This window comes from Podarcis muralis, chromosome 5 (assembly GCF_964188315.1).
Source record: "Podarcis muralis chromosome 5, rPodMur119.hap1.1, whole genome shotgun sequence".
Taxonomy (NCBI): Eukaryota; Metazoa; Chordata; class Lepidosauria; order Squamata; family Lacertidae; genus Podarcis; species Podarcis muralis.
In genome coordinates this window covers 98,702,582-98,725,571 of record NC_135659.1, presented here as the reverse complement: position 1 = coordinate 98,725,571, position 22,990 = coordinate 98,702,582, and the positions used below count along the sequence as shown (strand labels likewise).

The 22,990-nt window shown below is 47.3% G+C and overlaps 1 protein-coding gene across 1 annotated transcript; it reads left to right on the top strand.

Annotated features, from left to right (window-relative positions):
- On the top strand, positions 1-22,404 carry DUSP15 (dual specificity phosphatase 15). Its single transcript, XM_028735586.2, has 7 exons — positions 1-439; positions 5,715-5,748; positions 10,919-11,001; positions 14,066-14,115; positions 16,042-16,116; positions 18,105-18,279; positions 21,936-22,404. Exons 1-7 carry the CDS (start codon positions 419-421, stop codon positions 22,149-22,151), a joined length of 654 nt encoding a protein of 217 aa, XP_028591419.2. The 5' UTR covers positions 1-418; the 3' UTR covers positions 22,152-22,404.
- The last annotated feature ends 586 nt before the right edge of the window (positions 22,405-22,990 follow it).

Below are 22,990 nucleotides of genomic sequence, written 5' to 3'. Positions count from 1 at the left end.
CTTGGCACACACAAACACACCCCCACGATTACGAAAGAGGTGGAGTTTATCCTCTACTGTCAGCCTGCCAGCCACAGGAGGCGGCCAGGAAAAGGGCATTTCCAGGAGTAGCGTCTTTGCCATCTTGGAGGAAAGGAGCTTTCTCCAGAGCAGGAGAAAGAGGCCGGGCGTTTGCAGCAGGTCTGCAGCTGATTTATCGGCTCCCCAAGGGGCAAGCAGAGCTACTACCTTGGAGAGATCCTTTCCACCTCCCGCCTGGTCCTAAGAAGTGAAGGGAGGCAGTGGGAAACTCTGCCAGGCCTAGGGAGAGAAACCTCGCCCCCTGCTCCATCCCTCTTGCTGGGGGTTTTGTGGAAGAGAATCACACACACACACACCAGGACAACTTCTGCTCTCTGCCTAGAGTGTGATTTGGACCATGGGCAATGGCATGAACAAGGTATGACTAATGATGTGTAGAGGAAACTTTATCTGTGAATGCGATTGGACAAAGCTGCTACGGAGTGTGCCTTTGTGGCTGGCAAGGCCTGATGGGGGTTCTAGGCTCTGGAGGGCACAAGCCTGGGGGGGGGAGGCTGAGAAAGAGGGGTTTTTTCCCAAGCAGGGATGGGTGGGTGGGGGAAACAAGTATGCTGTCCAAGTATTTATTTACTTATTTGAATGTTTTAAATAGTTGTTTTTAACTGGGATTTTTAAACGGATAATTTTATGGTTTAATTATTTTTGTAAACCGCTTTGAGATTTTGTATGCAAGGGGTTTATAAATCTTGGGAAATGGAATAAACAAGTACAGTATAGCTAGGGTCCAGCTCTTACCAGCCCCTGTCAGGGATGATAAAAGTTCAGCAATATCCATAGGGCCTCCAGCTCCACGTCCGAGAGATGTTCCACAAAGCTTTTAATTTATTGGAAGCCACCCAGAGTGGCAGGGGTCACCCAGTCAGATGAGCGGCATAAAATATATTATTATTATTGCCACAATGAACCTCCTCTGATTTAAGGGACACACCCCAGTCCTCAGGGTGGGGCCCAGACATTTTTGCCACTTGAAAGGGAGGACCCCCCTCCCCGCAGCAGACACAGATGCCAGCTGGTCTAGCAGTTGGATCTTTGAATTTGACAAACCTAGCGATGGTGCAGCTCTCTCCCACCGCGTGATTAGAGGGGGAAAGAGAATGAAACAATAAACTTATCACTAGAAACAGTCAAAAGATTAAAAAGAGCAATAAACTAAAAGTAGATTAAAACATACACCTTCGTGTCTGTGTAGGCTTAGCCAAGCAAGAATGTTTTATCAGGCACTGGAAAGAGTGCAGAGTAGGTGCCTGATTTATGTCATGAGGCAGGGAGTTCCAAAGTGTAGGGAGAATTAATTTCTTAAACATAATAATAATAATTAATAAATTAATAATAAATTTTATTTATACCCAGCCCTCCCCGGCCAGAGCCGGGCTCAGGGCGGCTAACACCAGTAAAATTACAGTAAAAACATAATGGGGGGGGGGATTTAAAAGACAGGTTAAAATGCAGTTTAAAATGCAGCCTCATTTTAAAAGTAGCCCATAGATAAAAGCTGTAAGGGGAGGGAAACATAAGGGTCAGACTGAGTCCAAACCAAAGGCCAGGTGGAACAGCTCTGTCTTGCAGGCCCTGTGGAAAGATGTCAAGTCCCACAGGGCTCTAGTCTCTTGTGACAGAGCGTTCCACCAAGTCGGGGCCAGTACTGAAAATGCCCTGGCCCTAGTTGAGACCAATCTAACCACCTTGCAACCTGGGACCTCCAAAATGTTGTCATTTGTGGACCTTAAGGTCCTCTGCGGGGCATACCAGGAGAGGCGGTCCCGTAGGTACGTGGTCTTAGGTGGTGGCTATAATAGTGCCTGTTCACCCGTTAGTTTGGGGAGGGCACAGTAGTCTATGTCGCCCAGTGGCGTAGCGTGGGGGGTGCAGGGGGGGCCGGCCGCACCGGGCGCAACATCTGGAGTTAGGGCAAATCCACAGGTTAGGGGGCGCAAATCCACGGGTTAGGGGGCGCAAATCCACGGGTTAGGGGGCGCAAATTACTTGCCTTGCCCCGGGTGCTGACAACCCACGCTACGCCACTGATGTCGCCTGCACAGCTCTGTCCCCCACAATGACCAGGGGGCTTAGGATGGGCAGCTAGGGGCTGCAGCTGTGATCCCCTCACATTGTCCAATGGTAGGGCTGGGACCAGCAACTTCTCTTCTGGTACAAAGTTAGCAGTGCACAGGTGACGGTGGCAAGGATGTGGCTTGGAAGGAAAGGTTGCAGGTAGCTCACAAGCCCAAACTGCTCACCAGGTGTCTTTTGGCACTGTTTCCTTCAGGGAGGAGGGGGCTGTTGATGGCTGCTGGCCAGCAGTGCCTCTGAATGCCAGCTGCTGGAAACTGCAGAAGGAGAGAGCCGCTCTTGTGTTCGAATCCTGCATGCCAGTAGTTTCCCACAGCCAACTGCTCAGCCAACCACCGTGAGAACAGGATGCTGGACTAGATGGGCTATTGGCCTGATCCAGCGGGCTCTTCTTCTGTCCCCCTGGGAATCCAACAGCAAGGAGAGGTCAAAGAGCATTCCCAACATGCAGAGGTTCTTTTTTGTGCTTCTGTCTAAAGCAAGCAACCACCTTAACGCCCAACCACCCAGCTTGCCAACTATCTCTGTCTTGAGAATGCGACAGAATTCTGCCTCCGTTGCAGAACTAAACTGGTTCAACGGATATGCCTTCCTACTCTCCAGGAAGCTGACATCCCACAAGGAGCCTTAGTGGGGTGATTCCACAGCCCTTCCTCCCAGGATTCATTGAGAACGGGTATAATAATAATAATAATAATAATAATAATAATAATAATTTTATTATTTATACCCCACCCATCTGGCTGGGTTTCCCCAGCCACTCTGGGCGGCTTCCAACAGCATATTAAAATACAATAACCTATTAAACATTAAAAGCTTCCCTAAGCAGGGCTGCCTTCAGATGTCTTCTAAAAGTCTGGTAGTTATTCTTCTCTTTGACATCTGGTGGGAGGGCATTCCACAGGGCAGGCGCCACCACTGAGAAGGCCCTCTGCCTGGTTCCCTGTAGCCTCACTTCTCGCAGTGAGGGAACCACCAGAAGGCCCTCAGAGCTGGACCTCAATGTCCGGGCAGAACGATGGAGGTGGAGACGCTCCTTCAGGTATACTGGACCTTTGAGGCCGTTTAGGGCTTTAAAGGTCAGCACCAACACTTTGAATTGTGCTCGGAAACGTACTGGGAGCCAGTGTAGGTATTTCAAGACATGTGTCACATGGTCTCGGTGGCTGCTTCCAGTCACCAGTCTAGCTGCCGCATTCTGGATTAGTTGTAGTTTCCGGGTCACCTTCAAAGGTAGCCCCACGTAGAGCGCATTGCAGTAGTCCAAGCAGGAGATAACTAGAGCATGCACCACTCTGGCGAGGCAGTCCGCAGGCAGTTATGAAACCAATATACCGTAGCTTTGAGGTTTCCCTTTAATGCTATTATTGGGCAAACATCCCCAAGAGGAATAGATGGTGTTATGGATGACTCTCATCTTCAAAGAGGTGCTGGAGCTTACAGAATAGGGGGCACCTTATCTGGACCTTATCTGAAAGGTGGGCGAGGCTGCTCCTTTACCAACCACCCGGTGTCACAATGTCAAGTTACTTTGTGCTTTGACGTCCTTAAATTGGGACGTCAAAGGGCCGCCCAGCGCTTGCAAAGGATCCAGCAGGGTGCTTCGGCGTTTGCTGCCCATCAATGGTGGTCTTGGTCTGTGGTCAGTGGTGATGGAGGTAGCAACTGCGACAGGTTTGCAAAGGGGCATTGGCCAAACCCAGCAAACACCAGGAAATCAGAATTATTCCAGCGGAGCCGATAGGAGGCTCCCGATTTCTCAGATCTTTCAACCCCTCACACTTCCTAAGAGCTTGCCAGGCCCGGCAGCTTTCCTAAAATCTCAGTTCAGCACTTTGGCAGCACAGCAAACAGAGAAGCACAGCTGTCAACCGTCCCTTATTTGGCGAGAAACTCCCTTATCCCAGTGCGGGCCCCCGCTGCTGTCCCTTATTGATGATGTCCCTTAAATTTCCCGGGTTTCAAAGGAAGCAGCTCCTCTACCACCATCCCTGCTGGCCAGGGAGGAGGGAGGCTCCAACAGTGTTGCTTGGCTGCGTTGCTCACCCAATAAGGAGTCTAAGAATGACTGGGGGGTGGAGCTTGCATGCCTTGTGCCGATCAAATTGGCTGCATTGCCTGGGGACTCGCCTTTGCTCAGCGCTTCCCAGCGGAGAGGTGACGGTGGTTTTCCTTGCTGCATCCCCTTTGCCGGGTTGCTGCGCTGTGGGAACCACCGCTTGAGGCTTTGTTTGGCTGCTGGCTGGGCTTTCTGCCTTTGGCTCGGAGGGGCTCAGAAGTTGAACATACCTGTGCTTGGAAAATCCCTTATTTTGGCTGCTGATCTCTTATTTTCGAGGCTGCTGGTCCCTTATTTTCAAATCTGTAAGTTGACAGCTATGCAGAGATGTGTGAAACCAACAGCCCTGGAGAGGTCAGGTGCCTTTGAACCACAGAGAAAGGAAAAGGAAGAGTCATGTGTGCTTGTGTTTCAGGGCACTCACACGCTGAATGAAGCCCCACAGAGCCTGAATGTTGTCAGAGTTGCCAGATCCAGAGCATCCCAGGCACTGAAATTTCAGGGCTCAAACCTGAGACTTAAGGGCGGGTTCTGGCAATGTCACGGGAGTGGCCTCTGGAGATGGAGGTTAATTGGGACAGGGGCGGGGAGGAACGCAGGACTACCCCCCACCCAAGTGTCTATGGTATATTTTGCAGCCAGCTCCTAGGCTAAAGCTTCAAAGTTGCATGCAAAGTTAATAAGTTTCGTTTTAAATTAAAAGCACACTTGCTGACACGGATGTTCAAGTCCTCCACTTGCCTGCTGGAGAGGGCCAGGTTAACCGGAACTTCAGGTTGGACCTGGAGGTCTGGCAACCCTAGTCAGAATTCAGAGAAACCTCCAACAGCCTGGGGAGAGCCTCTGTACCATGAAAATAAATAAATGAGGAAGAAGAAGACGATGACGACAAATAAGTTCTGTGTTTGCATTGCTTCACTTTGCCTATGCGCACTGTAGTTTGCCCCTCACAGAGCTACAATTCCCAGCACCCTTAACAAACTATCGCCCCCAGGAGTCTGTAGGGGAAGTCATGTGCTTTAAATGTTTATGGTTTGCACTTAGAGCATTTCCGTTGCAAGCAGAAGGTCTCAGGTTCAAAATGTACTGAGTTGAATAGGATTCAGAATGCAGCAGTCTGATTGGCCCTAGAACAATAGGATCCAAAATGCAGCAGTCTGATTGGTCCTAGAACAATAGGATTCAGAATGCAGCAGTCTGATTGGTCCACAGGAGCCACCCAATCCAGCTCCAGGTGGAAGTGAATCCGCAGCCTGATTGGCCTACAGGTGAATCCCGGAATTAGCCAATCACGTGGGGCCCATTGTGTAAATAATGTATATAAAGCAGACATTTCAGGGGAACTTGCATTCCTCCTCACCACTAGGAACTGAATAAAGAGCATGAAATCCACACTCGACTCTGAGTATATTTCACCCCTCCAGGAAGGGTTGGGAGAAACTCCTGCCAGAAATCCTTCAGAGCTCCTGCAACTGACAGCGACTTTTCTTTTTGTGTCCAACAGATTCTCCCTGGGCTTTTCCTCGGCAACTTCATAGGTGAGTCGTCTGAACCTGGGAGGAATAATAGAGGCCTATGTTTCTTTTGGATTCATCTGTGAACCTTGGCGGCGATCCTGTGCTTGTCTTAGCCCAAAGAGGCCAGCTGTGGCTTTCCCTGTGGCTGCATTTTCAGGGCAGGAAGACTTCGCCATTTGCATCTCTGCCTGTTGTCCTGGCCTTTGAAGCTCTGGAAACATGCTGGGACAGCGGGGAGAGAAGCAAATACTTATTCTAGATTGGTGTTTCCTTTAGCGTGTCAGCAGGAAAAACTGCTGAGTAAAATGTTCGACAGGTAATAGAATCGTGGAATTTTAGAGTTGGAAGGGACCCGTGGGTCATCTAGTCTAACCCCCTGCAATGTAGGAATCTCAGCTAAAGCTTCCATGACAGATGGCTTCATTGGATAGAGTGCGGTGCTCATACCACCAAGGTTGCAGGTTCGATCCTCGTAAGGGAGAGCTGCATATTCCTTCATTGCAGGGGGTTGGACTAGATGATCCCCCGGTGTCCCTCTCAACTCTGTGATTTTCTGATTCTGTGGTACAGGGGTAGGGAATCTTGAGTCTGTGGGCCAAATGCCCACAGGCCTCTCTGCCAGGTGAGAACTTTCCGGGCCCTGTTCAGTACCTCCCTCGGGTACTTTATATATATAATAATAATAATTTTTTATTGGTTTTTCCACATATTTTCCAGCATATCATCCTTTTAAACATCATTTCAAAATCTTTGGCTATCACAGCCTAAGACTTCCTTCAGCCTCAACTGGTGGTTTTCTAAAATCCTTCCTAATTACGCATTTTGTTATAAATTCAAATCTTAATACCTATTCTTAATTCTTTTCACAATAATTCCTTTTTTAAAAATAATATTTTTTATTTATTTTAACATATAAATTATAAAATGTACCACAAAACTTATCACTTATACAATCTTTTTGGACTTCCATCAGCACCTCTGATGATCCACCGTTTTCACCACTTCTTATGCATTTCTTAACTTTATATTGCCTTTACATGTTAAATCATCCTCCCCCTTATCCATTTTTACAATACTTCCAATAATACTCCTCACAAAACTTCTTGCAACCCTACCAACGTCGTCTGTTCTTCACAATTACTTTTCAAATAGTCCGTTAATTTACTCCAGTCTTCCGTGAATTTCTGGTCTCGCCGGTTTCGAATCCTTCCTGTTAGTTTATCTAGTTCTGCATAGTCCATTAAATTCATCCTCCATTCTTCAATTGACGGTAACTCTTCTTGCTTCCATTTTTGGGCCAATAATATTCTTGCTGCTGTTATTGCATATAAAAAGAGCTTACATTCCTTTCTATTTATATCACTCCCCACAATGCCCAATAGAAATGCTTCTGGTTTCTTTATAAATGTATATTTCAACATTTTTTTCAACTCATTATACATCATCTCCCAGAAGCATTTCACCTTTTTACATTCCTACCATATGTGATAAAATTTCACAATAATTCCTATATTACTCCTTACAAAACTTACAAAACTTCTTACAAAACTTCTTTTAACCCTACAAGCGATGTCAATTGATTGCAATTGCTTTCCAAATACAGTGGTATCTTGGGTTAAGTACTTAATTCGTTCCGGAGGTCTGTTCTTAACCTGAAGCACCACTTCAGCTAATGGGGCCTCCTGCTGCCGCCGCGCCACCAGAGCACGATTTCTGTTCTCATCCTGAAGCAAAGTTCTTAACCCGAGGTAATATTTCTGGGTTAGCGGAGTCTGTAACCTGAAGCGTCTGTAACCTGAGGTGCCACTGTATAACTTTCAATAGTGGGAGTGGTCCCTACTCGCAAATCAATAGTCAATTGTAACAAAAACTAATCCGTTCAAAAGTATGTATTCTGACAAGGATTACAAACTCATATAGAGATTGCAAACTCAAACAGAGTTTACAAACTCAAACTCATAAGGATATGTCTATCCAATTATGGATCAGAAACCAGTAACTTCATGTTAGTCCATAGTCAGATTTGACATGAAAGTCTTAGTTTAAATCACTGAGCAGAAGTCAGAAGTCAATGACGAATCAGAAACCAGGACAGGACCCTGTTTTGATGTATTCACCTTCATCAGCTGGAAGTATCAAATATTACATGAAAATACAATTATATTCTAAATTTACATAAATTGTAAAACAGTCTGAGTTCTTGGTGTGCTCTTTTTTCTCTCTTGGTATATTTAATAACAAGAACTCCAACATGTATTTCTCGCCTGTTTGGAATTCCAGGAACTTCTGGAGAAAGTTGCATTTTCCTGTGTTTGCGTTGTGAAAAGGCACTCGTTCCAAAGGAGCTAGCTGGGAATGCGCAGCCAGGCAGTTGTGGGCCCTTGGGTGTGTTAGTTCAAAACCTGTAAGCCACATGGCTCCCAAGGACTCTGTTGAACTGCCTGTTCACTTATAGATTCCTGGAACTGTAGCGTTGGAAGGGGTTCCCCTGTGGTCATCTAGTCCAACCCCCTGCAATGCAGGAATCTCAGCTGAAGAGCTCGCTCTCTGACAGAGGGCCACCCAACCTCTGCTTCAAAGCCTCCATCACCTTCTGAGAGAGTCCGTTCCACTGTCAAATAGCTCTTTCCATCAGAAAGTTCTTCCTGATGTTTAGTTGGAATCTCCTTCCTTGTCCTTTAAAAAAAAAATTATTAAGAATTTCAATGTAACAAATTATCAAAACATATCATCTTCTTTGTTTCCCCCCCTTTTCCCCCTTCCGCAACCCCAGGAAGAAACCCCAAGACTTCCCTCAGCTCCTCTCTCTGATTTTTCAACACATGTTATTCTCTGCATATTGTGAAATTGTAACAATCCTTAAATTATCTGCCTATTATGTTAACAATCAATAAATTTGTGTATGTTTATTCAAAACCTGCCAAGGAGTCCAATTCATTTTGGGTTTTTTTTTAAGTAGTTTGTATGGTGCTGGAGAAGACTCTTGAGAGTCCCATGGACTGCAAGAAGATCAAACCTATCCATTCTTAAGGAAATCAGCCCTGAGTGCTCACTGGATGGACAGATCCTGAAGCTGAGTCTCCAAGACTTTGGCCACCTCATGAGAAGAGAAGACTCCCTGGAAAAGACCCTGATGTTGGGAAAGATGGAGGGCAGAAGGAGAAGGGGACGAGAGAGGGCGAGATGGTTGGATAGTGTTCTCGAAGCTACAAACATGAGTCTGACCAAACTGTGGGAGGCAGTGGAAGACAGGAGTGCCTGGTGTGCTCTGATCCAGGGGGTCACGAAGAGTCGGACACGACTAAACGACTAAATAACAACAACAACAAAAAGTTCCCATTCTTCTTTAAAATCACAGTTGTCCTTGTCTCGCAATTTGTTTGTCAGTTTTGCCAGTTTTGCATAGTTCATCAATTTCTCTTGCCACTGTTCTTTTGTCGGGATTTCCTCATTCTTCCATCCTTGTGCTATCAAGACTCTTGCCGCCATTGTCGCATACATAAATAAATTCTATATTTTCCTTGGCAGGTCTTTTCCTATGATCCCTAACAAAAATGCTTCTGGTTTTTTTTTACAAATGTTAATTTAAACATTTTCTTCAACTCATTATATATCATTTCCCATTTTTTAAAAAAATTCTCTACATTCCCACCACATATGGTAAAAGTTCCCTTCTTTTTCTTTACACTTCCAGCATACATTTGATCCGGTTTTATACATTATTGCAATCTGTACTGCTGTTATATACCATCTATACATCATTTTCATATAATTTTCTTTCAGAAGAGAACAGTCTGTAAATTTTAAACCTATTCTCCACAATTTTTCCCAATCTTCCAATTGTATATTATGTCCTATATCTTGTGCCCATTTGATCATGACCGATTGCACCTCCTCATCTTTTGTTTCCCATTCTAGCAGAATACTATATGCACCTTTCAGAATCTCCTTCCTTGTCCTTTGAATCCATTGGTTCAGGTCCTCCCCTTCAGAACAGCAGAAAAACAAGCTCTCTCCATCTTCCATGCAACAGCCTTCCAGATGTCTGAAGATGTCTATCATATCAGCTCTCGGTCTTCAGATGGCCAACCATCATGGATGCTTTAGATGAGATTCCTGTGTTGCGGTAGTTAGACTACAGGATCCTTGGGGTTCCCTTCCAATTCTATGATTCTGTGATTCTCCTCTGCGGGCTAAACACACCCAGCTCCCTCAACCGTTCCTGCTAAGGCTTGTCTTCCTTGATCATCTTGGTCACCCTCCTCTGCCCACCTTCCAGCTTTTCAATATCCCTATTGTCTCATGTTAGGGCTTATCCACACTTATGTTTTGCTTTCCGGCAGATGCCTGTGCTTTTTAGTGCTCCATGTCCAAGCTTTTGCCTGAAATTTCCCCACAAAACCCGCTCTTTAAAGCTGCATCGGAACAAACGTCAGTTCAGGTTTTCCACAGTCTGGTGTTTGCACCAATTGGGCTTTAAAGAGCAGGTTTTTGTGGGGAAAGTTCCGGAGCCCCCAAAAAAAGTGTGTTCAGACCATGCCTGGAAAGAGCAGAGGAAAGCAAAGTTTGGATAAGCCCTTAAATGCAGTGCTATTTGTCTAGAAAAAGAGGACTGGGCCTCACCATGAATATCTCCCTTGTTCTCTTAGAATGGCAATGGCGTCCACTTGAGAGGCCTGCCTAAACATAACTGCATGTTTAATGCTCTGAGATTATTTCTGGCAAAAGCATGAGATGGCCATTGTTCAGAGGAGGTGTGGGAATATTTGGACTTCCACTTGGAAGGGACCCTGAGGGTCATCTAGTCCAACCCACTGCAATTCAGAAATCTTTTGCCCAACGTGGGGCTCAAACCCACGACCCTGAGATGAAGAATCTCATGCTCTACAGACTGTGCTATCCCTCAGGTGTTGCTGGACTGCAGCTCACATCGTCCCTGAGCATGAACGGGTTTAGAGGTTACAATGAATGTTCTCCTTGTTTCAGGATCCAAGAATTTGTTAGACTGAGCATTTGTTCTTTTGCTGTCGTCTGGCACTGAAGCGAGGGCACATGATTTCAGCATGCGATTCTGCATATTCTGGTTTGCCAGGCAATCAGCAGTTTGTACATTCACATCCCTAAGTTGCTTGGGTAATAAATAAGGACGACTGAAACAATCGCACTGTGTTCCTCCTCCACTTTCTCCTAGATGCCAAAGACTTCGACCAGCTGAGCAGGCACAATATCACCCACATCGTCTCCATCCATGAATCCGCACAGCCATATATTCCGGTATGAGTGAGTTGGGTTTTTATTGAGGGCAGGGAGGGGGTTTCAGTGCGCTACTCTGAGACAATGCCAGGCAGTGGCCTCCGACAGTGGATTTTGGACATCACTGGGGGTGGTAAAGCAGCAGACAGAGCTAATCCTTGGGTCCCAATCCGCTGCAAATTCCTCCTCCTTTGGGAGCTGTATAAAGGTAAAGGGACCCCTGACCATTAGGTCCAGTCGTGATCGACTCTGGGGTTGCGGCGCTCATCTCGCTTTATTGGCCGAGGGAGCCGGCGTACAGCTTCCGGGTCAAGTGGCCAGCAGGACTAAGCCGCTTCTGGCGAACCAGAGCAGCGCACGGAAACGCCATTTACCTTCCCACCAGAGCGGTACCTATTGATCTACTTGCACTTTGACATGCTTTCGAACTGCTAGGTTGGCAGGAGCAGGGACCGAGCAATGGGAGCTCACCCCGTCGCGGGGATTCGAATCATCAACCTTCTGATCAGCAAGTCCTAGCCTCTGTGGTTTAACCCACAGCGCCACCCGCGTCCCATGGGAGCTGTATGGGAGCACACTATTGAGATCAAGCAGGCACGTTCCCTGTACTCTTTTGGGCACCTGCTAAAAACATTCTTATTTAGACAAGCCTAAAGTTTAGAATTTGGGACGCGGGTGGCGCTGTGGTCTAAACCACAGAGCCTAGGGCTTGCCGATCAGAAGGTCGGCAGTTCAAAAGCACATCAAAGTGCAAGTAGATAATTAGGTACCGCTCTGGCGGGAAGGTAAACGGCGTTTCCGTGCACTGCTCTGGTTCGCCAGAAGTGGCTTTGTCATGCTGGCAACATGACCCAGAAGCTGTATACCGGCTCCCTCGGCTAATAAAGCAAGATGAGTGCCGCAACCCCAGAGTCGGCCACGACTGGACCTAATGGTCAGGGATCCCTTTACCTTTAAAGCTTAGAATCTGGGGTGCGGGTGGCGCTCTGGTCTAAACCACAGAGCCTAGGACTTGTCGATCAGAAGGTTGGCGGTTCAAATCCCTGAGACGGGGTGAGCTCCTGTTGCTCGGTCCCTGCTCCTGCCAACCTAGCAGTTCGAAAGCGCGTCAAAGTGCAAGTAGTTAAATAGGTACCGCTCCGGCGGGAAGGTAAATGGCATTTCCGTGCGCTGCTCTGGTTCGCCAGAAGCGGCTTAGTGGCCACATGACCCAGAAGCTGTCTGTGGACAAATGCCGGCTCCCTTGGCCTATAGAGCAAGATGAGCGTGCAACCCCAGAGTCATCTGTGACGGGACCTAACGGTCAGGGGTACAGTTTCCCTTTACCTTTAAAGTTTAGAAAGTTGGTGTGAGTTTTAATCTGCATTTCAAGGAAAGAGAGCCCACAACCTCCTGAGAGAGACGGTCCCACTGTTGAGCAGCCCTTACCTTCAGAAAGTTCTTCCTGCTGTTTAGCCGGAATCTCCTTTCATGTAACATGAATCCTTTGGTCTAGGTTTTAACCTCGAGAGCAGAAAACAAGCTTGTTCCCTCTTGCATGTGACAGCCCTTCAGATATTTGCAGATGGCTGTCATATCTCCTTGCAGTCTCCTCTTACCCAGGCTCAATCCACCTGCTAGGGCTGGAGTTATAGCATGGTGGTAACGCTTCTGCCTTGAAAGCAGAAAGGTCCCAAATTCAATTCCCGGCATCTCCTGACAGATTCCCTGTCTGAAATCCTCTTAGGAATTTTAAAAGATGATTTTCCAAAAGATAAAACTAAATTTTTCTTATACGCAACATCTGCAGCAAGAATCCTGGTGGCTAAGTACTGGAAAGGGAATCAGCTACCCACTAGGGGAGAGCGGTTATGTAAGCTTTCAGAATACAGTGGTGCCTCGCAAGACGAAATTAATCCGTTCCGCGAGTCTCTTCGTCTTGCGGTTTTTTCGTCTTGCGAAGCACGGCTATTAGCGGCTTAGCGGCTATTAGAGGCTTAGCGGCTATTAACGGCTTAGCAGCTTTAAGAAAAAGGAAACAAACCCGCAAGAACTTGCAAGACGTTTTGTCTTGCGAAGCAAGCCCATAGGGAAATTCGTCTTGCGAAACACCTCAAAAAACAAAAAACCCTTTCGTCTAGCGGGTTTTTCGTCTTGCGAGGCATTTGTCTTGCGGGGCACCACTGTATTTAGAATTAGCCAAATTGACAGATATAATAAGACAAAAACCAAAAAGTGAATGAAAAAGGAACGGGAGTGCCTAAATGAATTCCTTAAAAGCCAAGGTTCGAGGACAGAAATCTGGCTGTGTCTGGAATAACCTTGGGAAGTGAAAGGATAAGAAAGAGGGATTTTTATCTAGATGCTAGGATAGAGACGATAAGGAAAACAGGAAGACACAATGAGAGGTAAAGGAGATGCTGTGGGACTGGTGGAAACCAATGTTTGTTTTTCTTTTAGTGTTTATATTATTATTTTGTAAGATTTGGATATATTTTTGTATGCTTGTTTTTGTGTATTGTTATTTTTCATTTGTTGTTGTTGTTGTGTAGAGAATACTAATAAAATTAATAATTAAAAAAGGGAAATAAAGAAATTCTAGATAGCTGCTACCAGTCAGTGTAGACAATATAGAGCCAAGTGGACCAATGAGCTGACTTTGTATAACTCAACTTCTACAGCTTCTGTGTTCCTCTACCATGGATCTATGGCCCCTCCCAATCAGCCTTATAAGAAAAAAGTAAGGACAGTTAAATTGGGCAGAAGGAGATCTGGGGTGCAATGCAAAAGACCCAAAGTTTAACCCGCCTTGGATCTCCTCCAGCTCCGCAGAGCAAGAAATAAAGAAAATGTTTGGAATTCCTCCTGAACTCAGCTCAGATGCAAGATGTCTTTTAATGAGTCAAGTCATTGGTCTATTCAGGTCAGTATTGTCTGCACGGACTGGCAGCAGCTCCCCAGATTTCAGGGAGGGGACTTTCCCAGTCCTACCTGGAGATGCCTTGCGGGATTGAACCTGGGACTTTATGGCAGGCGCTGCACCTGTTGAACTGCTGCCTTTCCTCCTGTGAGCCTCATCTCAGTCATTGGGTGTTTGTTTTTCCAGGGAATCATCTACCTCCGCATTGCTCTGCCAGACACACCAGAGGCCAACATGTAAGTAACGGTATTAATAATGATGATGATGATGTTGTTGTCCCAGCCACTCTGGGCAGCGTCCAGCACATGTAAAACATAATAGAACAGCAGACATTTTAAAACTTCCCTAAACAGCGCTGCCTTCAGATGTCTTCTAAAAGTTATTTTTCGCTCTGTAAGACGCACCAGACCACAAGACGCACCTAGTTTTTGGAGGAGGAAAACAAGAAGGAAAAAAATCTGAATCTCAGAAGCCAGAACAGCAAGAGGGATCGCTGCGCAGTGAAAGCAGCAATCCCTCTTGCTGTTCTGGCTTCTGGGATAGCTGCGCAGCCTGCATTCGCTCCATAAGACTCACACACATTTCCCCTTACTTTTTAGGAGGGAAAAAGTGAGTCTTATAGAGCAAAAAATGCGGTACTTATCTCCTTGACATCTGATGGGAGGGCATTCCTCAGGGAGGGCGCCACTGTTGAGAAAAGAAGGGGAGAAATAGTGTTTCAGCAAACGAATGAATCAACTGAAACTGAATCTTGATGAGACAGAAGTTGGAGATATTGGGAATCTGGGTTGGGGTCTGCCACATGTTTTGCACAATCGCGGCCAGGCTTGTGTTCTCTTCCTCCGCCACCACTTGCAAAACTGAAACTGGTGCACTGAGGAACGCGCATGTAACACACCGCAGACCTGACACTCAGCCACGTGCAGAGTCCCAGTAAACACGATCACTTATATAATCCCATGGCCTGGAGGAAGATCTTGACGGTATCGCTTCACTCCAGTCCTGCAACTTTTGAGTTTGCGCAAGAAGCAAAAACCAGGTCAGGAAGTTTTGGTTCTATTATGACTGAAAGTGCGGCTTCAAGCTGAAACGCTTTAGCTCCAAACCCTATGGGGAGGAGAGGGGCAGAGAAGAAGTTCCATGTGGGGTGATGGGGCATAGTAAGAGTTATTTTTTGAGAGCTTGTTGTTGTTTAGTTGTTTAGTCGTGTCCGACGCTTCGTGACCCCCTGGACCAGAGCACGCCAGGCACTTCTGTCTTCCACTGCCTCCCGCAGTTTGGTCAAACTCATGCAGGTAGCTTTGAGAACACTGTCCCACCACCTCGTCCTCTGTCGTCCCCTTCTCCTTGTGCCCTCCATTTTTCCCAACATCAGGGTCTTTTCCAGGGAGTCTTCTCTTCTCATGAGGGGGCCCAAGTATTGGAGCCTCAGCTTCAGGATCTGTCCTTCCAGTGAGCACTCAGGGCTGATTTCCTTCAGAATGGATAAGTTTGATCTTCTTGCAGCCCATGGGACTCTCAAGAGTCTCCTCCAGCACCAGCACCAGAATTCAAAAGCATCCATTCTTCCATGATCAGCCTTCTATATGGTCCAGCTCTCACTTCCATACATCACTATGTGATATGATAGCCATGTTCAAATATATAAAAGGATGTCATATAGAGGAGGGAGAAAGGTTGTTTTCTGCTGCTCCAGAGAAGCGGACACGGAGCAATGGATCCAAACTACAAGAAAGAAGATTCCACCTAAACATTAGGAAGAACTTCCTGACAGTAAGAGCTGTTCGACAGTGGAATTTGCTGCCAAGGAGTGTGGTGGAGTCTCCTTCTTTGGAGGTCTTTAAGCAGAGGCTTGACAACCATATGTCAGGAGTGCTCTGATGGTGTTTCCTGCTTGGCAGGGGGTTGGACTCGATGGCCCTTGTGGTCTATTCCAACTCTAGGATTCTATGATTCTACTGGGAAAACCATAGCTTTAACTTTTGAGAACTAGTCAGAGTTATTCCTGCACTGCAGGAAGTTGGACTAGAAGATCCATGGGGACAGTTCTCTGATTCTATTCCATCCCATGGTCTTTTGGGGCTAAGGTTGTACAGAGTCTGCTCTTGAAATCTGGTACCCTGGCATTGAACCCTGTTTTGGCTTTGTTTTTGTCCTTCCAGCAAGAAGCACTTCAAGAAATGCATCCATTTCATCCATTCCTGTCGCCTGCATGGAGGGAACTGCCTCGTTCACTGGTAGGTTGACTTTTGGGGGGTTGTTTCACTCGGCTCTTGTGGGCTTTCTGGGGGTGGGTACCTGGTGGGTCCCTGGGAGAAACAGGACGCCTGCAGAGCCCACTATGGTCTGCCAGATGTTGCTGGACTACAACTCCCATCATCCCTGAGCACTGTGTTATGTTGGCTGGGGCTGATGGGACTTGGAGTCCAAACCACCTGGAGGGAGGCTCAGCACTTTCTGCACTTTTTGAAACATTTGGCAAATGGGAATAATAGCCATCCTTTGAAACGGATGCTTCTCCAGATTTTGCACATTTCAGCGATGTGTACTAAAATTGCACACACAGTAAATGGTGCATATAACTGCATATATTAGTGAAAAAAATATAATACAAGAATGCATATTGGGGAAATTTTATTTGCCAAAAAAAAAAAATGCATGTTGGGGGAAATTGCATTTAAAAACTGCATATTAGAAGAATTTGCATTGAAACGCTGGAGAATTTCCATGAGGATTAAAAAAATAAAATAAAGAAAGAATCACAGTCATACCTCAGGTTAGAGAAGCTTCAGGATGCCTTTTTTTGGGTTATGGACCCGCCGAAACCCGGAAGAACTGGAACGGGTTACTTCTGGGTTTCAGTGGTCGTGCATGTGCAGAAGCGCTAAATTGCGCTATGTGCAGAAGTGCCGAATCACAGTGGCGTAGCGTGGGTTGTCAGCACCCGGGGCAAGGCAAGTAATTTGTGCCCCCTAACCTGTGGATTTGCGCCCCCTAACCCTAACCCCCAGATGTTGCACCCGGTGCGGCCGGCCCCCCCTGCACCCCCCACGCTACGCCACTGCCGAATCACAACCCACGCATGTGCAGATGCGGCGCTGTGGGTTGCGAACACTGCAGGTTGCGAACATGCATCCCGCACGGATCATGTTTGCAACCCGAGCGTTCACTGTATAAACCGATATGGAAATGTGGGGATGTAACTTGTCCCAAAAGATTAGAAAGCAAAATTGATGTATTTGCTCACCTGGAGGATAAAGGCTTCTGGGGGGGGGGGCGGGTAACAGAGCCATTCTGTCTTGCCCCGCTGCAGCACATGTACAGGTCCTTGCCCTTCTGCTTCCCTGCCCCACTCCTTCTGTCCCACTGGGTCTCTTCTTATGTTCTTCAGAAAGGGTGTCCCTCACCATTTGCCTTCCGTCACACTGAGCCATATCCCTGCCAGGGATCCTCTAGTGCTGCCTCGAGGTCCAGGGCTTTTCTAGAAGTGAGGTTCATGCTCCATAAATTTTGGCTGGCAAGGAAAAATAGGTTTTAAAAGCCTGGACGCCAAGATCCAGGCTTTAGGGAAGTACTCTTTGGCCAGAGAACCCCAGCAGAGATTTAAAATCCCAAATCATGCAGCAAGTAAAGTGTGGAAATCTAGGCTGTCACAACATTCAAATATGTGACTGCCAAAACAGTCCCCTCTTCCCCCATTGTAGGAAAAGACCAGACGTTTGGTAAGTTAAAAACGGTATACTTACAAACTCTCCAAAGGTCAGATTCATGTGCTTTCCCACACAGCAGTCAGAAAACACAGGTGGTCAAACTTGGCTTTGTTACAGTGGTGAAAGTCCCTAAATTATTGGTATAGGAACGCAAGGATGGCTTGTAAGAACCATGTGGCTGAGCTGCAGCAACCAGCTTAGCCTCTTCACATGCTGAGCTTCTCAGGTAGATGGGAAGGGGAACAACAGGCTTGATTACTTTCCTCCCAAGGAGAGGGAGAGTGACCTAGCTAAACCTGGCAGGACAGCTGACTCTATGGCTTTAACCCCTTCATGCACTGATCAGACTTAAGCATGTTGGTTCTAGGAGGCTGGTTGTCCCCCAATAACAACCCCATGAGAAGGTCCCAAGCGTGGCTTCGCGTTTGTTGGTGGGTGGGAATGCAGGCAGAGGGCCTTGCGACAGGCTGGGAGGGGAGGCAGAGGTTTCTGATGGCTTCTCCGTCTGCCCACAGCCTCGCAGGGATCTCCCGCAGCACCACCATCGTCCTCGCGTACGTCATGGCCGTGACACAGATGAACTGGCACGACGCCCTGGAGGCCGTCAAGGCAGCCCGGCCAGTCGCCAATCCCAACCCAGGTTTCCGTCAACAGCTGGAGGAGTACGGGGGCAGCCGGTCTGTGAAGAAGGTGAGAGCAGGAGACACAATGTGATGTGGTGTGCCTGCGAAAGGTTTGGGCATAGCCGGAGACGGTTTAACACTTGGATGCTGCGTTAATCTTAATATTTTGATGGTTTTATCACCTGTCATTTGCACAAACCCTGGGGTCCTATAGAATGAAGGGTGGTCCAAACATGCCATCAATCCTTCTGATGCAGTTTGCCTGTTACTGTTCTGTCTTGGCACTGTCTGTGCTGATTGGCAGGTGGCAGTGATGGGAGGGATGAGAATACTATACAGTGGTACCTTGGTTCTCAAACTTAATCTGTTCCGGAAGTCTGTTCCAAAACCGAAGCGTTCCAAAACCAAGGCACGCTTTCCCATAGAAAGTAATGCAAAATGGATTATTCCGTTCCAGACTTTTAAAAACAACCCCTAAAACAGCAATTTAACATGAATTTTACTATCTAACGAGACCATTCATCCATAAAATGAAAGCAATAATCAATGTACTGTAAGGTAAAGGTAAAGGGACCCCTGACCATTAGGTCCAGTTGTGAACAACTCTGGGGTTGCAGCGCTCATCTCGCTTTATTGGCCGAGGGAGCCGGTGTACAGCTTCCGGGTCATGTGGCCAGCATGACTAAGCCGCTTCTGGCGAACCAGAACAGCGCACAGAAACGCCGTTTACCTTCCCACCGGAGCGGTACCTATTTATCTACTTGCACTTTGACGTGCTTTTGAACTGCTAGGTTGGCAGGAGCAGGGACCGAGCAACGGGAGCTCACCCCGCCACGGGGATTCGAACCGCTGACCTTCTGATCGGCAAGTCCTAGGCTCTGTGGTTTAACCCACAGTGCCACCCGCGTCTATAAAATAAATAAAACAATATGGTAGATGATAAAAATTTAAATTATTTTTTCCCCCTTACCTGCACTGATGATAGTCATTGTCTGAATGGGGGGCTTTCCACAGTCACACAATCAATCAATCAATCAATCAATCAATCAATGAGTAGCTGAACTGGGATCCACACAGTCACAAAAAACAAATTAACTGAAAAAGCCTCAAAACAAAAAACACATAATAAATAGCAAAAACAAAAGCACCAAATATAAGCTCCAAATATCACCTTAGAGCACTGCAATCGGAAACGGATGGTTTGAATTAGAATGGGGGGACGCAAATTGGCAGCGCAACAGGAAACACAGCACGTCCAGCTTCTGAAAAAATGTTCGGAAACCAGAACACCGACTTCCAGTTTTGCAGCGTTCAGGTTCCAAGTTGTTTGTGAACTAAGCTGTTCAGAAACCACTGTACAGAGTGCAGCGAATAGGAGCCCAACATTTGAGTCAGGCTCAAGGAGTCCAGGTCAGGGGTTTCTCTCAGGTGTACCTGGACATACTGCCAGAGATTTAACCTGGCACCTTCTGCGTGCAAAGCTACCAGGTGTTCTACCTCTGTGCTGCGACCATAGCTGTCTAGTGTCCCTTATTTGAAGGGACAGTCCCTTATTCCACCGCCATGTCCCGCTGCTGTCCCTTATTGATGGATGTCCCTTAAATGATGTCCCTTAAATTTCAAAGGAAGCAGCTCCTCTCCCTCCCTCCCTGCCGGCCAGGGAGGAGGGAGGCTCCAACTGTGTTGCTTGGCTGTGTTGCTCACCCAATAAGAAGTCTAAGAACGACTAGGAGCTTGCATGCCTTGTGTGTGGCTAGTTAATGCAAGCTGAGGGGTTTTTTGAATGCTGGACGCCATTTTGTTGCACTTGCTGCTGCAAACTTTGCAGTGCAAAGCCAGGCCAGGGAGCCATCTTAAGTTGAGGCTGCATAGGCCTTGTGGTGCATGTGATTCAGATTCTATTCAGTTGAACCTCTGGTTACAAAGTTGGTTGGACAGTGTTCTCGAAGCTACCAGCATGAGTTTGAGCAGACTGCAGGAGGACAGGAAGACTGGAGTGCCTGGAACAGGTGAGGCTGCAGGTCCCTTATTTTGGCTGCTGGTCCCTTATTTTCAAGGCTGCTGGTCCCTTATTTTCAAACCTGTAAGTTGACAGCTATGGCTGCGACCCTTCCCTTAAGACATAGGAACCTACTTCGTACCAGGTCAGATCATAGCTCCATCCAGCCGACTGGCTCCCTGGGCACTCAGGTGGCGTCTCTGCCCTCCATGCCGGGGATTTGAACCTGGAACCTTGTGTGTGCCAAGCAGGTGCCGTGCCACCGGCCTGCATCCCGCTGAACAGGCAAGGACAGCTTTATGTTGGGGAAGGGCATATTTGAAATAAAGGATTCTGAGCAGGAGACGGAAATAGGATGCTTGCAATCATCTGCTTTTTGTCTTAAGTGCTGGAGACAGAAAATGACAGATGACAGGGGTGGAGAGCGGTCCAGTTCACACTTGTTTACAAAGTTTGCATGATGATGTCATATCTCTGACTTGTCATTACGCAAAGCCCTCGCCTCTCAGTCTCTGCAATGTTGGTGGCTGTTGTTGATGTTGTCGTTCTTCCAGCTTTTATTATAGAGCCATGACTGATGGGTCTGCTAATTTATTGTCAATAATAATAATAATAATAATGTTATTATTCATATTCCGCCCATCTGACTGGGCTGTCCAAGCTACTCTGGGCAGCTTCCATCAAAATACAAAAACATAATAAAACATCAAACATTTAAAAATTCCTTATACAGGGCTGGCTAAAGTCAGATAGTTGTTTATTTCCTTGACATCTGAAGGGATGTTGGTGGCGTTGTGGGTTAAACCACAGAGCCTAGGACTTGCCGATCAGAAGGTTGGCGGTTCGAATCCCTGCGACGGGGTGAGCTCCCGTTGCTTGGTCCCTGCTCCTGCCAACCTAGCAGTTCAAAAGCATGTCAAAGTGCAAGTAGATAAATAGGTACCGCTCCGGCGGGAAGGTAAATGGCGTTTCCATGCACTGCTCTGGTTTGCCAGAAGAGGCTTAGTCATGCTGGCCACATGACCCGGAAGCTGTACGCCGGCTCCCTCAGCCAATAAAGGAAGATGAGCGCCGCAGCCCCAGAGTCGGTCATGACTGGACCTAATTGTCAGGGGTCCCTTTACCTTTAAGGTGCTACTAGTCAAATTTTTTTAATTTTATATATATTTCTACTGCATCAGACCACCATGGCTACCTACCTGAATCTGAAGGGAGGGCCTTCCACAGGGAGGGCGCCACCACCAAGAAGGCCCTCTGCCAGGTTCTCTGTAGTTTCACTTCTTGCAGTGAGGGAACCTCCAGAAAGCCCTCAGAGTTGGACTGCTTACCTTTGTACCCCACCTTTCTTTTTTCAATGTGGCACAGATGGGGTTCCCTGGTGGCCACCTATACAATGCCAGGCGATACCCGAAGATTAACTGGCATGTGTTCCAAGATTACCTTCGTAGTCAAAAGGGCTAGTAACTTGCTGGGCTTTTTTGAAAGGCAAATTCTATGTTTGCACGGTGTAATTGTAATTGCAAGCATGCTCACTGCCCTCTTCTTTGCGAGACATGCATCTGTGGCCTGAACGGCAAAGGGAGTCTTGCAAACTGTCCTGTTTTTAAATAGGTTTTTATTTTATTTTTTATTGGTATTGTTTTACTACTCTCTTGTTTGCTGGCCCCAGTTCCTTTGGGAGGAACGCTCGCTCACCACTCCCCGCCCCTTTTTCTCGTTGACAGATCCACCGGAGACTTGAGCACAAGTATGGAGCATCTCCTTTTAGTGACGAAGAGGACATCAGAGCCCTGCTCCCACCTGGGAAAAGGCACCTGGTCCCCAGGAGAGATGGGCCTCCGCAGACCCTGGTGCCAAGGGAGAGAGGAGCCAAGCACACGGACCCCTTTCTGCTGCGGATGAAGCAGACATTCTCCTGCCTCCCTGGGTGTTTGAAATGACCCCTCTTCCGGGCATTTTTTGGGGGGAAAGCACAGAAGCTTAGCACATCGGACTGGTTGGAGTCAAAACCTGGCAAGGGCTGTTCCATTCTCCTGGCACCACGAAATGCGCTTGGCTGAGAAACCGGCAGCACCCACGAGTAGCTACCCAGATCCATGTGGTCCACCCACCGCAGTCCCTTCCACTTGCTGCAACCGAGGAAACTGTTAGGAGAGCAGGCCACAAGGGACTTCTCTGCAGGTTCAGATGGTACTGAGGAGTAAGAGCCAGGGCTTCCCAGAAACAGATGATTCTTTGGGGATATTTTTTTTTCATTGCACGGGGTTCAACTAGATGACCCTTTAGGATCTCTTCCAACCCTACATTTCTATGATTCTATTATCCCGAGGAAGAACAATTCAGGGACTTCAGCCGTTCCAGAAATCACAACCAAGTGGTTGCCTTTTTCTTTATTTTTTAGCCAAATGGAGGTGGTTCTTGCACAACAAACGCTCCCTCGCCCAGATGGCGCGCCAGGTCTCTCAGTTGCGAGTGTAGGTGGGTGCGATCGAGAGAAGCGAAAATAGCAGGATGGAGTGGAACAAAGCAGTCGTTCGTAGATGAGCAGAGACGCCAACAGTTGGACCGAAGGAAGGGTTTTGGCCGGCGCGGTTTGTCCCGTTGCTCCCAGACGACGACGAGAGAAGCTGCGCTTTGCCAAAATTCTCTTCTGCACAACTACTATTGCAGCAGGAGCACAGAGGGCCTTTGCAAACCCTTCCTTTACCGAATGAACGTTACACCCAGTGGCCTCTTTCCCGACAGCGCAGGAAGCTGGCTGCCAGCGATAAACAGAGGT